Here is a 17774-nt window from a genome sequence, read left to right as displayed (position 1 = left end):
TTATATTTTGACTTCCTACAATTAAAATTATAAAATTATATTTTTATATCGTAAAATTACAATATAATTTTGATACGAAAAAAATTTCTAGTTTCACTTTTGATTTGATTAAAAGTTAAATGTAATTATTTAGAAAGGGTAGTAATAATTTTGGAATATGAGTTTGAGGTTGGGCAATGGTTTTATTTATTTCACCACACAATTTCCATCATTAGCTCTGATTATTTTTCGACTTGCATTTGAATATTGATAAACCAAGAGAGTGATAAATGAATCAATTTATATAAATAGTGAGAGAGAGATGATGAAATTGCAGTAAAATGGAGTCAATCTTTAGTATGACATGAAGACAAATATACTGTGTCCTGAAGCTATAAATGAACCAAACACGATTCCATAGGCAAACCATTGGCGGCGATTTCTACAATGCAAATATATATTATTCCTTTTTTCAAAAAAAGGGACAAATTTTTTAGATTATTTATACTCTCTTATTTTCACTTTAGGGTTTCTCTCTTGGAAATTCGGAATCTAAAACTCACCGATTCAGATTCCACTCCAGCTCAGCTCTCCGGTTCACCTCGCCTCTCTCAATCAACTATTTCCGGAGTGAGTTTTTCTTACTCGCTTTCTCCGCCATTCACTTTGTTTTTGGGTTTAATTTGGTGAGAGTTCGGTCAAGAATAAAAGAAAAAAAAAAGAGAGTTTTTTCTTAATTAAATTCGTATAAAATTGATCAAATCGCCCAAAAAAAGTAAGCTAGGGAAAAAAACCCCATTGCGGTATTGCTTGTAGATTTTCAAATTTGTAGTCTCAGTTCACTCATAGTTATAGTTGCAAGCTTGGGTTTTTCTGGTTTAGGGTTGTGATTAGGATTTTTCTTTGGGGGCTAAGATGGACCAATCTGCATCTGGTAACGACTGCAAGAACAATTTTTGTATTGATAAATTGATAGCTGCAAGAAAGTCACTGAAGCTTAGCTTAGAGAAATCGAGAACTCTAGGATTGGCTCTTGAAAAGGCTGGACCTAGGTTAGAGGAGATCAACCAACGATTGCCTTCCTTAGAAGCTGCTGTCCGCCCCATTCGCGCCGACAAGGATGCACTTGTTGCTGTCGGGGGCCATATTAACCGAGCTGTGGGCCCTGCTGCGGCAGTGCTTAAGGTTTTCGATGCTGTTCATGGACTTGAAAAGTCCCTGCTATCAGATCCCAGGAACGATCTTCCTGGGTATTTATCAGTGTTGAAACGCCTCGAAGAGGCATTAAGGTTTCTGGGTGATAATTGCGGACTGGCAATTCAATGGTTGGAAGATATAATTGAGTATTTGGAGGATAACAGAGTTGCTGACGGAATGTACCTGTCAAATTTGAAGACATCGCTCAAGGGCTTAAGGGAGTTGCAAAATGATGGGGAAAGAGTACATCTTGATGGAGGCCTTTTGGATGCTGCATTGGATAAACTGGAAAATGAGTTTAGAAGACTATTGACGGAGCATAGTGTGCCACTTCCAATGTCATCACCTTCACTAGGCGAACAGGCATGCATTGCACCATCGCCCTTACCTGTGACTGTTATTCAGAAGTTGCAAGCAATCCTTGGTAGGCTGATTGCTAATAATAGACTTGAGAAGTGCATTACAATCTATGTTGAAGTTCGTAGTTCAAATGTCAGAGCTAGCTTGAAGGCACTTGATCTGGATTATCTTGAGATCTCAATTTCGGAGTTCAATAATGTGCAGAGCATAGAGGGGTATATAGAACAGTGGGGAAAACATTTGGAGTTTGCAGTAAAGCATTTGTTTGAGGCAGATTTCAAGCTTTGCAATGATGTTTTCGAGAGGATTGGATTGGATGTTTGGATGGGTTGTTTTGCAAAAATAGCTGCACAAGCTGGCATTCTTGCATTTCTTCAGTTCGGAAGGACTATTACGGAGAGTAAGAAAGAACCTGTAAAGCTTCTGAAGTTATTGGATATATTTTCATCTTTGAACAAATTGAGATTGGATTTCAACAGGCTCTTTGGGGGAGCAGCATGTGCTGAGATCCAAAACTTGACAAGAGATCTCATCAAGGGGGTTATTGACGGTGCGGCTGAAATTTTCTGGGAAATCTTTTTTCAGGTGGAATTACAGAGGCAGAGCCCTCCTCCTCAGGATGGGAGCATTCCAAGATTGGTGAGTTTTATAACTGATTACTGCAATGAAATTCTCGGTGATAATTATAGGCCGATCCTGAGTCAGGTTCTTGTCATTCATCAAAGTTGGAAGCAGAAAAAGTTCCAGGAGATGATCCTTGTAAATGAGGTTCTGAAAATAATAAAGGCCGTTGATTTGAATTTGGAAACGTGGGTGAAGGCATATGGCGATGCTACCTTGTCATGTGTTTTTGCCATGAACTGCCACTGGCATCTATACAAACATTTAAAGGGAACAAAACTTGGAGAGCTCATGGGAGATTCTTGGTTGAAAGAACATGAACAGTACAAGGAGTATTATTCTGCTATCTTCTTAAGAGAGAGCTGGGGTAAGCTCCCTAGTCATTTAAGCCGTGAAGGGTTAATTCTGTTCTCAGGCAGCCGTGCCACAGCTCGTGATCTTGTAAAGAAAAGGCTCAAGACTTTTAATGAAGCTTTCGATGAGATGTTTAGAAAGCAGTCTGTTTGGGTTATCCCAGAAAGAGATTTGAGGGAGAAGACATGCCAACTAATAGTGCAAACGGTTCTACCAGTATATCGAAGCTATATGCAAACTTATGGGCCATTGGTAGAGAAAGATGCAAGTTCCAGTAAGTATGCAAAGTACACAGTGCAGGGATTGGAACAAATGCTCCTTTCTCTTTTTCTACCGAGGCGGGAAAGGTACGGCAGTTTCAAAGGCAGGCCAACAGGCAGCAAAATTGATAATGGGGTAGATCTTCGCCGGACTGCATCTGCTGTTGCATGATTGTCCAATCTATTTCTGTCGCGGTGGTTAAACTGTACGTGTTTTATAACTATTCTTCATCATATATTCATCCTTTGCCCATCAAAGTTAAAACTGTGTTGGGTTGGTAGATAAGATAATGATACATTCAGGTATACCATTTCATGTTATAATTTCATATTAAGTTTATTTAATTTAGTTGCTAGCTTGTTTGGCATAAAAGCTATGTAATTTAGTGAATTTCATGTATAAATATTGAGGCATAAAAGTGGAAACTGAAGGGTTAGCTTTGATTGATTAATTTATTTAGTGGTCAATATTCCCTAAAAGAATCGACTTTGATGATTTGATGCCTAACTGTTTAATTTTATTAGAATGGGTGCACATGTTCTTGATAAGTTGAGTTCCTCTGTATTGGGAATAAAGTGTGGGCTGTTTCTGGCATTCTTATTTATTCAAAGAATAAATATAGTTGTTCATTTTTCATATTCATTTGAGCATATTCCTCCCCTTCTCTTTCTTCTTCAAGCATAATGTGGTTTTCAAATTTAGGACCTGCCATTTCGTTTTCTTCTTGGCAATGCTGGCAAATTATGTATATACAATAGTCACAACTCACAATTCAATTTATGTGTAACTTTTTAAAAATTTTATTTTGAGTTTAAATTGATTTTTATAGATTTTATATAAAATATATAAAAAGATCATCATAATATAATATTTGTTATTTCATAAATAAAAAAAAGGGTTTTAGTCATTTTCTCAACTAAATTCGTATTTGATTATGACATTAACACATCCACAGATACACTTAAATACACTAATTATAAATATGTGCTTAAGGGTGTACTTAGTAGAGTGGCAAGAGTGGCAAGAACATTGGAAAGGTAAAAAAAAGTTATAGGGTAGAAAAATAGAAATATGAGAAATGTATCTTTTGTTCTTTCCATAGGTATTGTTTGGTAGAAAATTTTGAAAGAATAAGTAATTTTCTTTTTATAACTTAGTAGGTTGAAAAATACAAGTAAATAAAATAAAATATTTAAAAATATATAATTTTGAACTAATAAATATCTTTCCTTCATTTTCTCCCATTTCATCGATTCGATTTTGAAAGATTGATTTTGTACTTTATAATTGAGAGTGATCATCTCTTCTTTCTTTTTCTTTTTCACTTTTCTTTTTTACTAAGTATACTCTATTTTTTTTTTCCATTTTTGCATTCTAACCAAGTACGCCTTAATAGTCTTGATTGATTTGATTATTTTCTCTTAAAAATTTTAGAATTTAATCTATAGACAATAAGGCGATTAATAAGTAATTATAAGAATTAATTTAATTCAACTAACGAATCTAACCATAATACATAACAATGCGATCACATGTAGGAAACTTGAGCCGTGTGGATAAATTCTCGTGAACCATTATGGATGATTTAAGGCTTTCGGTAAAATATGGAAATCACACACATGAGGCAGCAAAGAGTGCTGGGAAGTTAACACAGAGGGTTTTTTATACAAATAATAAAAAAAATACGAAAATGATATGAGATAATAATTAATTACGAAAATTGATTGTTTTTGAACAGTGAAAAACGGTGCCACTTAATTGGTTGGCCGTACAACCCTACTTTTTCTACAATCATCATCCTGTCATTGGTTTTGATGACCAACTAGATGCTTATTCTGAACACTCGGTTTATTCGTTAAGTCCTTTCCCTACAGTAAGTCACTTGTCCAAATTGATGGAACCTGATTGTATGAGAAGTATTCGCAGTTGCATAAGATTGGACAATGATTATGGAAAAAGTACGTGATGCCTCCAACCAATCAGGCGACACCAGTGTTCACTGTCCAAATAGCCCATTTTCATAATTAATTCTAATTTCATACCATTTTCGTTTTTTATTTTTTTGTATTAGTTGTATAAAAAATCCTAAAATAATAAACAAGAAAGAAGATAAATAAAAAAACATGCCCGTTATCGGGAGTACACTGAGAGAAAATGGGAATACATCCAAAAAGAAAAAGGTTAAATGAAGAGATTTATTTATTGAGCCAAAGGTCCTGGAAAGGTTAAATGATAAAAGGCAGTATTTTAACCATTGCTCAATGGGGGCCTTTTTGTCTTCAAATATGCAACTCCAAATACAACAAGGTCATCAACTGTGCTACTACCGCTAGATACAGAAAGCACAACAAAAATGAAGTGTGGTGGCCATCTTTCCAAATGCGAGAACTAATATACCTGCAACTTTAAAACATGAAAAAAAATATATACTATTAAAATTGGGATTTCAATGGGGGATGGAGGCACCAAGTGACAGATTCAAAACAAGAGCGACTACCAGTTTTGGGAGAAAACAAATTGATAATGTTGAAATACTGCAAGCAAATCAACTGCCTCCCTTTTGTTTTAAAGTGATTTTATCCCCAAGACTAAGAGCAATTCCTTGGGTCTTGCTCCTTATCCTGATATACCCACTAAGCTTCCCGTCTGCTTGTTTCTCGATACTCAAATTTACCAATGCATCCTCCCCAAATACGCTTTTTGCGTACAGGTTAGCAGCCAGGAATCCGCACTCACCATCTAGCGCAGATCTGAAACACAACCCAGCCAGAAAAAGGGACAAGAAAGAACACATTAATAACAATGCAGATGATCTATAAGGGAGCTAAAATCAACAGCAACTCCTGATAAAAGGTTTGTTGGCGCCACCAAACCATAAAGAAATATACTTCGGAAACAAACATACTACAAATTGACCATAATAGATTCATTAAGTTGATTCGCAACATACTGGCCTATAAGTCATATAGCATGCTGTAATGTTAATATTGTGCATTGTAGAGCATGGTATGCAGAAACCAAAACCTGATCGGTTTATATTTTAATCTATATTCGTTTCTAAATAAGTCAAACTTACGGTGCAGTGAGACACTTCATGTTGATGGACTTGATAATATGGTTAAGGAATTCCTTCTCATCTTTAATTACAGTGTTAACAGCAACCTGAATCACAACAATAATGAAAATTTAAATATAAACATCAATGGGTAATCAAACACCATGCAAATGAATGTGAGCAACTTATAAAACTGAGCTAATATATTTTAGCAAACTGAACAAGTCAAATTTACTCATACTAAGGGCATCAATGTTGAGCCTAAAGGAAGCTGATATTGCAAGTTGCTAATTATAAAGATACCTTATTTTCCCACTCAAATTCTGCCCACATAGTTCTGAATGCAGTATCACTACAAACGGCAGGAGAGATGTAGTCCATGATATCAATATGAATGTCATTAAGAACAACAACAGTTCTTTCGAGCACATTTGAAGTCTCGTAAACGATATTGCCAAATATGACACCAGTCTCAGTTGAAGACACCTTGATGTTAGCCTTTATTTGCTTGCTAGATTCAGGAGCGAGGGTATAGTTTTGTGGACGCTCAACAAGTTTCAGATCACCCATGGTTGCCAACTCCAAGCACAAATTCTGAAGAGTTTCCTTGGTTCGATTAATAACAGTGACATCAAGAACAATATCATAGTGATGGACAGTCACATATGCTTCAGCATATACTGGGTCACTAAATCCAGTCAGTTGAAGAATGCGATTAAGCTTATTTGCATCATCTGCATCCTTGACAAACTCTCCAGTTGCACGTTTCAAATCATCTTGGACCTCATCCTCCAATTCAAGCTGACTCATTCCCTGGAAGTTAGCAACTGAAACTTTCAGATACAAGCACATAAATTCATGACAAATCCAAGGAAGAATCAATTTATGTGTCAAAGCCAAAAGATCCGGCATAACCAAAAGGGGAAAAGGAGATAAAGCAGAACATTCTATCAAAAGGAACCAAAAAATGCATGCTAAAATAGAATCCTAATATGACCAGATATGAGCATGACCAACTTTGCACAAACCAAAGATGTTAACTTACGCACATAAAATGATGACTATAAATTGTTTTCTCACCTTGCGACTTTTTAAATGGTAGAAGTCAATGAGGTCATCTGGTTGTGCATGAGAAACCTGAGCCTTCGCCTTTAATTCCTCAGTTTCTCTCAACTGTTTCTCTGAAAGCATTTTAACAAAACTCTGACGGCAAGACTGCAACCATATTTTCCTGATCTCATCACCGGTATTGCACAATAATCTCATGCAGAGAACAATCCTATCATACGAATCATTATCAATTGGGTGTGGAAGAACATGAGACTGTCCTAATTGCAGCATAGACACCAAGATCAGTAATGTCTGTGTGGTTGCTTTATTAACTTCAACTTTGGACGGCTGCACCTCTTCTAATCTCAAAACAAGTTTAGTCAGTGTGCAAGCAACAACTGCCCCGAGGAAAAAATCTCCAGTAAGGAGAAGAGACCTGAGATTCCCAGAAGCCAATGATCCCTGAACAATAGTGGGAGGGGAGAAAGCTGTCTCAGAGGCAGCACTCTGGGTTGCATAGGTACCATCAGCCAGAACAGCTGGTCTCCTGGAGGAGATGGTAATGGAGCTTGCTTGTGGAGTTTTCTTTGAGGCATCAGTAGCTTCTCCTTCCTCAGAAGCAGAGTAGAAAGGTAGGTCTCCAAGACACTGCTTGATGGTTGCTATGGCACTCTCAACTTCAGACAGTGAAAGGCAATACTCTCCAATAATCCAAAGGGCACAGGAGCAAACACGTGCAGCTCGGATCTGATAGAATGTGTCCAACAGCCTAGTTATAATGGACACCCTAAGTTTAGGGTTGGTTTCAATTATTTCTCGAACAAAAACTACAACATCAATAGCAGAAGCAACATTACTGTCTCCCAAGAAATCCATCAGCAGATGCACAACAGTGCTTGCAACTTCTGGGAACTTGATTGCACATGAATGAATAGCTTGAATGAGCATTTGTCTATATTCTCCATTCTTCTCAAGTTCTCCAGTTTGAGTCTTCACAACTTCCTTCTTCAACAAAAGAACAACCTCATTGATATTTCGTGGAGTTATTAATTCAAGAACAATATCGAGCGTCTTCCTCTGGATGTCAAGATTTGGACTCGAAAGTGCCCTAAGCACATCCATGATTAAATCAACCGTAACATCTCTATGAGAAGATTTGAGCTCATTCAGCCGATCTAACACAATAAGCTTGACATTGTTGTCACTTTGAGATAGAAGAAGCTGACAATAAGTGTTGGCAGCAGCCTTAATAGCAGAGGGAGCAGATGAGAGAGAAACAAGGGTGCCAGCACACTCATAAATAACTGCAGTTGATGGGGAATTTAATAAAGCTATAATAATCTTAATATATTTTGCTTTCTCCCCACGGTTTGTTCTGCAAACCTTACGAATCAACTCCAGTACAACCATCTGAAGCAATTCACCCCATTCAGAAACCCTATCAACATGGGTCAAGAGGTAATTAGTGGCTCTTTCCTGTGCACAAGTAAATAGCATAAGAAATGCATTTCGCTTGGCAGATGGATCCTGCTCCGTCGAAAGGACCTTCTCAATCATATCAGGTGCATCAACCAAGAGCTGATCACCTTGTGGGAGCTTATATATGGACATGACAGCTAATATAGCATTCCTCCGAATAAATGGATGTCGGTGCTCAAGATTTTGTAGAACTGATGGGATTAGTGGTTCAATAATCTCTGTCTCATTCAAGCGGCAGAGAAACCTCAAGGTCACACCACGAATATATTCATTTGGATGTTGAAGATTGTTCCTCAAATTTTGGCAGATCAATATCATTTCAGGTAATACCCTCCCCTTTGCATCAGTTTTCTCAATTATCTCCAAGTATAGAAGCAAAAGTTTTTGGACAGTGTGATCCTCTGAAGGCAAAACATATCTGACAATGGTGATAAAAAGCTGGGGGAGGGTCTCGCCATTCAACAAAAGCATAATTGCTTTCTTCATGGCATCAACCTTTGCAGAAACATCATTTCCTTCAAGCGCTTCCTTAATCTCATTAGCAATTGCAGGTGTTCCTTTGTCAAAGTGAATAAGAAGAGTGCATGACTTCTCCATTTCTTGCTTGTTTTCTAGAATTAGAAAGAACATCAATGAAAAATCACATCATCAACAAAAAACAAAGTATAAAATGTATAATGCTATTGATGATTATCAAAGCCAGATTAAAATAAAGCCATCCCAGCATAACACAAGCATCTATAACATGAAAATTATAAAAACATAGTTTATACAAATCATTCAAGGTCTTAAACAATACCATCTCTCAATTACCTCCACATGCATAGAACATTATCACTACAGGATTTGCAGACATATCTTGCATAGAACATTGCTTTTCAACTCTTTTAAACAATAATGAGCATTTATTAATGCATGGTTTAGAATAAATTCTGCTTGAGATCTCACATGAAAGCTCTACTACATATATTTTTGAATTGCATGCTCATACTAAACGGGAGGAGCTATCAATCTTCGCCATTCCTAATTCATAGGAAAATGCACTATATTTACAACCGAGACAAATATGTCCTAATGCCACATTTGACAGATCAAAATAAAGAATCATGCTCATTTTGGCTTAATTATTAATAGAAAATCACTGCCGGTCAGCCTACCGAGTAAGAAAACGATAACATCCATCTGTTTTCATCTTCCTAATTCCAGCATTAGTGCTGACATTGCCAATTAAAATCAAAACATAACGAATTTAATAACAAAATACATTCACACTGCGAAAGCGCGGCCAAAAGAAAAAGGAGGCAACTCATTCAAATCCACAAAGCAGAATTCTCTTCGCTATATTTATTACAGTGTGTGAAGCATTCAACCAATTTATCAAATCAATAAGGAACAGCACATCCAAAACGTAAATCCAACTGTTGCAGCTTCGAAAACAAAAGATAAGAATGCCTCCGTTCGATTTTCCAATAAAAAGAAACTAATATAGTAAAACGCAATACAAAACCGAGGAAAGTAGAAAGTAAATCAATAGATCGGAAAATTGGAAAGATTGAGAGAGAGAAACGAACCTCGAACGATCAGATCCGTCGAGAAGAGAGGCCGCTTAGTGAAGGTGAAGCAGCTTTTTTTCTTTTCTTTCTTTTTTTTTTTTTCCTTCTTTTTCAGGGTGGAAATGGGAACGTTCTTCAAAATAACATCATTTTTATTTATTGAGGGGAAATGAAGAAGACGGATGCGCTCAGATCTAAGATCTACTTTGAATACTGTAATTTCAATTTATATTTCTCCCTTTTTACGGGCCTTAACTACTGTGTGAGACGAGGGCTTTTGTTTTTCTTAACCAACGGAAATTGAATAAAAAGATAAAGGTTAAAATGTGCATTTAGTCCTTAGACCTTGACAAAATTTGAGATTTAGTCATTGTACTTAAAGGACTTAAAAATTAAGTCCTTCTACTTTTCTAATTTAAAATTTTCAGTCCATTCATTAATATTGTTAGTATTTTCCATCAAAACTTGTTAATTTGAGATGTTGATTAGGCTATTTTCATAATACATGACATATGATTGAACAAAATTAAACATATTAAGTTGACAAATTTTGACAAAAACTACTAACAATGATAATGATCGGACTAGCATATTTAAATTTAAAAATAAGAAAAATTAATTTTAAATTTTAAATATATGGACTAAATCTCAAATTCTATAAAAGTACATGCCCTCACCATATATTTAACCAATAGATAAATACTAGTAATTTGGTAACCAATGAAAATTGAGGTGTTCAAATAGTTGATTAAATCATCATTTGAAACCAACTATTATTAACTGAATTAACCTATGTTCGAATCGAATTAATTCGATTAGTTAATCAACTTAACTTAAATTTGTGACTTTTTTTCTTTTAGTTCAAATAAGTTTAAAACATGATTACGAATACAATGACAATATTCTTTTTAATTAAAGCAGTTTAAAAGAAGATGAAAATAACAAATAATACAATAAAAACATTAAATTAAAAGCATTACATTAATATTACTAAAAAATACATTAATATTATTTTCATAATATTTTGTCTTTGACCCATTATATCAATATCAATAGTTATAAGTCCACTTCACTCTATATACTACTATAGATATGTATCATGCTTACAAATATATAATATATATTATTAATTTCGATTAATCAATTAATTTCTTGATTCAATCGGCTATTCATTTTCGAACTAAATTAATTGATAATTAAATTTTTACAAAAATTTTAATCAGTCCGAACAAATTTAATTTTGCTGGTTGATCGATTAACTGAATCAATTCAATTCGGTCAATTAATTCAGTTTTAATCGAAATATGTACACCCTTAGCCCATAGTCCACTCTATTGATAAAGTAAAGTATATAAGAATTTATTGTTTTACAGATCAATACATGATTTATTCGAGAGTTTTTAAGTGAAACTACAAATATATGTTCTGTCAATTATAAAATATAATCAAATCAATATAAAACGCCCACAAAAAAAAAAAAACTAGCATATAACCCCAAAAAATTGTCTATGACTAGAAAATTTATCACAGGCTATGCATGTGAAAACCACATATTTAGGATATAGAGGTGTGTTCAAAATGAACATACAATAAAGGGATAACTTTTAAGACTGTACATGAACTTTGGCCTAATATGCAATTTTATATATAAACCTTAATTTTGTACAATTTTATTCATAATTTTTTTATTTGATACAATCCTCACAAATTATTAACATAATTATCGATATAGTATCATTTTATATTTACATATTACATACATAAATAATTATATTTATTAAATATAAAATAATTTGATGTATTTATTTCTTTAAATGTGTATAACTGAATCAAAATTAATTTTTTTTATATATATTTGAACCACAATCAAAGTTTCATGTATATAATTGCACTAAATTAAAGTTCATATATGAAACGCACATTAAATCAAAGTTTATGTATAATTTTGAGATTTGTCTCTACAATAAATAATGAAACGTATGATTTAAAATTAATTAATATAATTACAAGGTGTAAAAAATAAAAATAAAGCATTAGTTGAGTGGTAAATTTAAATTTTTATTAATGTTGGATTCAAATCTCACCATATTTATATTTTTTATTTTTAAATTAAAAAGAAAAACCCTCTAATAATATAACTTATTTAAATTCAAAAAATATTTTAATAATTTCACTAATCAAGTTGGTACCCTTTAACTCGTGATGGGAACTCAGTCAATGATTTAAATAATAATATAAATAATTGTATATGAGATTAAAATTTTAATATAAAATGTTTATCAATAACTTCATAAATACAATTCTATCACTAAACAATTTTAAAATTTAAAAAAAAAAGTTGATCTCATATATAAGATCATTCCATAAATTATTTCAACATTTCATTACTTTGATTAAAGAAAGTTGATAGCTTTTATATTAATATTTATATATTGCAAGCAGTTTAAATTAAAATAATATATTATGTACATTATATTTATAATAATTACTTTTTTATAAAAATAATGCATTGATTTTGAGTTAACTCAAATTTATTTAAAATGTTTTTATTATTTATTGAGTTGGTGTCACCCTTAGTCAAATCACCAATTTAGATAAAATTACAAAAATATCATTCTATAATTAAAATAAATTATATTATTCAAGAATATTTTAGTATTTTCATTTTAAAAAATACATACGGTGGGATTTAAATCTCGCCATTTGAATCAATAAAATCTTAAATTTACCATTCAACCAAATATTCATTCTAATAAATTTTATATAATTTTATTTTAATATGCACAAATTATTATCTTCATCAATTGTATATATTAATAATGTTGTTAATTGAGTCGATATCATAAGTTAACTTAACACTAATTTACAATTTATGACAAAATCATGATAAATGATTATAGTGCATTTAGTATCGTTTATATGATGTATTTATGTGTTTAAATTTTGTTTTACTTATAATTTAATCTATTTTTTCTTTTAATAACGTACATATTTCATTTGCTATTATAATTAATTAGTTTCAAACCATACATTTTATTGTTTATTATACGTTATTTTTAAACACATATATGTGTTCTAAATTTGTGATTTCCGCATTATATATATGTGATAGAATTTATATATTAATAATATTGTTAATTGAGTTGGTGCCATAAGTCAACTCAACACTAACTCACAATTGATGACAACACCATGATAAATAATTATAGTGCATTTAGTGTTGTTAATATGATATATTTGTGGTTTAAATTTTATTTTTCCTCACAAATTAATCTTTTTTATTTTAATATTGTATATATTTTATGTGTTATCATAATTAATTAATTTCAAACCATACACATATTGTTTATTGTATATTATTTTAAACACATATAAATTCTAAATCCTTAATTTTCAAACGCATACATTGGTATCACTTTTAAAAATGTATTATAAGTAAGTTCTACAAAGAAGGAGACTAGATTTAAATATAATATTATTCTTCTTAAAAATCACTAGGGTGTATTTGTTTGAAAGATTTGTAGGAGGAATTCATTTGTTTCAATATTTTCAAAATTCTAAAATTGAATTTACTTGTTTGGATAAAGATGTTAAATGGATTTCAAAATTGTGAGTAAATTTAAGAGGATTTTAATAGCTCAACTTTTTTCCAACTTCAAAAATATTTTTATTTAATTATAATAATTTTTAGATTTATTTTATTAAAATTTTTACAATTTTTACAAATACAATTATATTTATATTGAATATTTTTATATTATTTATTTTTAATATAATTTTTATTTTTAAATTTTTAAATTTTCAATAACCTAATTTTCCTAAATAAATTATTTATCCAAACAAAAAATTACAAATGCTAGCATTTTAAATTGATGAATTCTAAAATCTAGCATTATAAAAATCTAAAAAATTTAAAGATTTTCAGTCTAAGTTTTTATCTATAATTATTAAATTATATAAAATTTACAATTCTATTTCAATTAAGGTAGCTAGTACTACACTATTTTTCTATTGAAATTGGTATGTTCTAGAATCGGGACTAATCTGCTTTGATGTACAGTTTTGAATTTATTGATATTTAAATATATATTTATTATATATAAATATTTACAAATATCAAATAAATGATTCTAAATAAATTTTAAATATAAAATATTCATCAATTATATAAAATACTCGTCTATAAACTCCAAAAATAAAGATACATCATTAAGTAAATCTAATATTGACAAGAAGAACCTTTCAAAACAAATTAACAAGAAAAAATAAATCAAGGGTGAGCGGAGTTTTTCTTTGATAATCGGGTGAATGAATTTTTAATTATATCTTAGTTTTTATATTTTAAATGTGAAATTTTGTAGAAGAAAAACAAAAATTTTAAAAGTTAAAAGTCATTTTATTTCATCAACATATTCCAATTAAGTCTTTAGCATAATAGTAAATAGTTACAATTTTTATATTTTTCTAATATTATTTATGTACGATCCGATGCACCATATTTCGGCCGGTGTGATCGAAATTAGCCGAAATGGGTCAATGCGATCGATACAAATCAAAATTTACATCAATACAAAAAAAGGTATTGCTTGTTCCACTTTAGCAGTATAACGATGCACATCAATTAATACGATCGGAACTGATGCAAAACCGACCACCATGATTTTGATTCTCAATATCCAATTTCTAAATTCAGCCTTTATCTCTCTCCTTAATTGCATACTTCATAAGATGTATTTTTGTTATAAAATGTTGCCAACAACAATTATTTTCTCTTTCCAAAATACAAAGTGATATATTGCTAAATAATTTGGCATTTGTTGTTTTAAATTTAAGGAAAAATCATTTGATATATTAAAATTACTTAATATATCCGTCGGTACTTGAAGAAGTAAGTAACTTATATTTACTTGGTATTTAAATTTTATATATTTAAATTTAAAATAGTAAACTTGGTATTTAAATTTTATTTTTGAATCTAATTAATATTTAAATTTAAAATGGTAAACTTGGTATTTAAATTTTATTTTGAATCTAATCAATACTTAAATTTAAAACTGTAAATTAACTTAATATTTATTTAGATACATGATTAATACCGTTGAAATATGTTGACATGACATTAACAAGCAATAATATAATGACACAAGATAACCTCACATATGCATGTATCACTGTCTATTGATCGTTAATGTCACGTCCGCATATTTCAACAGTATTAACTGGAGAGCTAAAAAAATACCGAAGTTACTAACGATGTCAGTATCAGGATCTAACTTTTGGTGGCCACTGTTGTGGATGTTTCAGCTTTGGCTACTATTCTGTTGGAGCTTTATTCGGTTCTGTGGCAGCTTTGACAATTTTTAGGCTTCACTATCGCATAGCCTCCGTCACAGGCGTGCATATCATTGGCCATTTACGATTACCTTGCGCTCTCATCCTACTCTCCAACAAGGTGGCAACAAAATTTGACTACTTGAGTTTTTCGGAGCTTGGTGTTGGTGGGCTTTCCTTGCTTTTGTCTTTGATCTTTTTAGCCCATTTGTTATATTTGGCCTTTTTTAATGAATCTATAGTGATTAGAAATAAAATATTTTTTTAATTATAGAAATTAAATGAGATGATATGGATCTCTTCTACTTTAATCAGTAATCGTGAGTTCGATCCTCACTCTGGGTATAGAGTAATTTTAAAATTCGTGATCAGCATCTATCCCCTTAATAAACCTATCAAATACGAAAAATTAATAACTAATCTCCATATCAAATAAATACTGTGAAAAATAAATAAAATAATTTTTAAAATTTTTATGTTCATTTTACAATCTATTTAAAAGTTTATTATTATTTTTCTAATAATATTAATCCTAAAATCCGAATCTACATCTTATAAAAAAAACTACTTTTGTTGTCTTGTCTCATGACATATGATGTTTGGCAATTTCTAGTTGCCCACACGACACGCTATTCCGAAATTTCTACTTTAGTGGATTAAGCCAACCTTTCCATTATTATCTCCCCCGATTACTAATTAATTGTTTTTTAATTAGTGTCCTACGTATTATCAATTTGCTGCCATTACCTAGAATTGATTATGTGTTGGATTAAGGCCACTTGAAAAATGAAAAAGTTTAAGTAAAAAAATAAATTTAGATAAAAAAATATTATTCATTTAGAAAACGAGTCAAGTCTCAAGTAAAATTTTTTTGACTCGGGCATGATTTAACTCAAATCTGCCTAAGTTTTCTTTTGCTACTGTTTTATTATTATTTTGCTGTTGTTTTATTACCATTTCGCTATTTTATTGTCATTATTTAAATATTGTATAACTCTTATATTATTAATTTTATTATTATCTTAGAGATATTTGTTTGTTAAGTTGTAATTATCTTAATATTATTTAAGTATAAAGACTTTTTAATATATTTTTAATTTGTTGAGAAACACTTATTTTAAAGTTTTTAATGTTTTTGATGAATTGTATTTTTAAAATTCTTTTATATAAATAATAATCTAAAAAATTAAATATGGACTGGCTGAGTTATGTTCGAGTTTAGTATTTTTAATTTAGATCGAGTTTGGATAAAATTTTAAGCCTATTTTTCAAGTCAAATTAAGCCCGAGCATAAAAAATGAGCTTAAAAAATTACATTGACTTGATTTATGATTAAGTCTATCATCTCTTATTAAAAAGTAAAAATAAAAAATCAATATATATTTTTTAGTTTCCAAGTCATTGGAAAGAAAAAGGAGGCTATTATTAAACCAAAATGTGATATTGATGTTAATGCTATAACAAACGACAAGCGCTTTAACTTAAACATAAAATAATTAAAGTATGGGGACTTTGGACCTCACCTTGGGTTACAATTGGCAGCCATCCAGCTTCTTCTTTCCTCAACTTTCGCTTTTATTCATAATTATTTTATGTTTTTAACTGTCTATCACAAGAATCTCGATTCTTGAGGTTAATTTCGATTGTTTCTTAGGAATAAAAATACGTTTGAAATAAAAATATTATTAAATAAGATATCTTTTAGGTTTTTAAAATATTTTAAGATAAAAAAGGTTTTTCTTTAAAAAGAAAATCAATTTTGAGTAAAAGTTAAAATTTTTGTATTTTTTTTACAAAAGCACTTTTTGTTTCAAAAGTGCAAGGAAAGTTAAATTTTTTTTAGGATAAATAGAACTAAAATTTTATTTTTAATAGTTTATATTTTTATAATTTTAAAGGATTAAATTAAAATTTTTATAAATTTAGAGAAACCAAAGTATAATTTTAATTTTACTAATTTAAAATTTTAAAAATTTTAAAAAGCTTAAATAGTAATTTTTATTTTAAGAAGAAGTGAGACCCTCTAAATTCACCTCTGCAAAAGTATTTCTTAAAAGAAAATGCTAAACTAATCCTAGATTTACAAAAGAATTAAAATAATTTAATTTTAGAGAAATATAAAAATTAATTTTATTATTATAAACTATACTGCGAAGAATACATAAAGAAAGTCATTCTTACCTCATTTTATTCGTCATCAATTTTACTTTTAAAAGAAAGAGGAAAATCTAAGCTCCTGGGGACATGTTATGAAAAAGCCACTGTACCACTAAGTTCTTTGTCTAACAGAATTAGCATTGAAAAATTTGGTCATCTAATTAATTAATGCTTTCAACGTTCTATTTTTACTGCCAACAACCCTATACCACTACCTTAACATTACAATACCATTGAAGCATTACCTCTCGCATGGGAAGTTTTCGGGTTTTTTACGTTTAAAAAAATTTTAAAATATCAAAATAGGGTATCAGATATATTATTTACGGAAATAGGTTATTTTTTTGGGTTGAACCTACTTGACAGGGGCGACCCAT

General features: G+C 30.8%; 2 protein-coding genes across 3 annotated transcripts; one reads left to right on the top strand and one right to left on the bottom strand.

Moving 5' to 3' along the window:
- The first annotated feature begins 221 nt into the window (after positions 1-221).
- On the top strand, positions 222-3254 carry LOC108464628 (exocyst complex component EXO70A1-like). Its single transcript, XM_053024479.1, has 2 exons — positions 222-609; positions 862-3254. Exon 2 carries the CDS (start codon positions 895-897, stop codon positions 2941-2943), a length of 2049 nt encoding a protein of 682 aa, XP_052880439.1. The 5' UTR covers positions 222-609; positions 862-894; the 3' UTR covers positions 2944-3254.
- A 1699-nt stretch (positions 3255-4953) lies between these two features.
- LOC108464020 (coatomer subunit beta-1-like) lies at positions 4954-10172 on the bottom strand. Of its 2 annotated transcripts, none has more exons than XM_017764078.2 (6): positions 9928-10172; positions 6908-8967; positions 6131-6640; positions 5849-5934; positions 5270-5522; positions 4954-5175 (listed from the first exon to the last, which is right to left on the bottom strand). In XM_017764078.2, exons 2-5 carry the CDS (start codon positions 8951-8953, stop codon positions 5318-5320), a joined length of 2847 nt encoding a protein of 948 aa, XP_017619567.1. In that variant the 5' UTR covers positions 8954-8967; positions 9928-10172; the 3' UTR covers positions 4954-5175; positions 5270-5317. The 2 variants fall into 2 exon arrangements, with proteins under 2 accessions (XP_017619567.1, XP_017619568.1); XM_017764079.2 differs by having other exon boundaries at positions 4954-5169.
- Between the last annotated feature and the right edge of the window lie 7602 nt (positions 10173-17774).

Source organism: Gossypium arboreum, chromosome 13 (genome assembly GCF_025698485.1).
Source record: "Gossypium arboreum isolate Shixiya-1 chromosome 13, ASM2569848v2, whole genome shotgun sequence".
In the NCBI taxonomy this organism is placed as follows: Eukaryota; Viridiplantae; Streptophyta; class Magnoliopsida; order Malvales; family Malvaceae; genus Gossypium; species Gossypium arboreum.
Note: the sequence above shows the minus strand (reverse complement) of the source record. Positions and strands in the feature narration are given on the sequence as shown.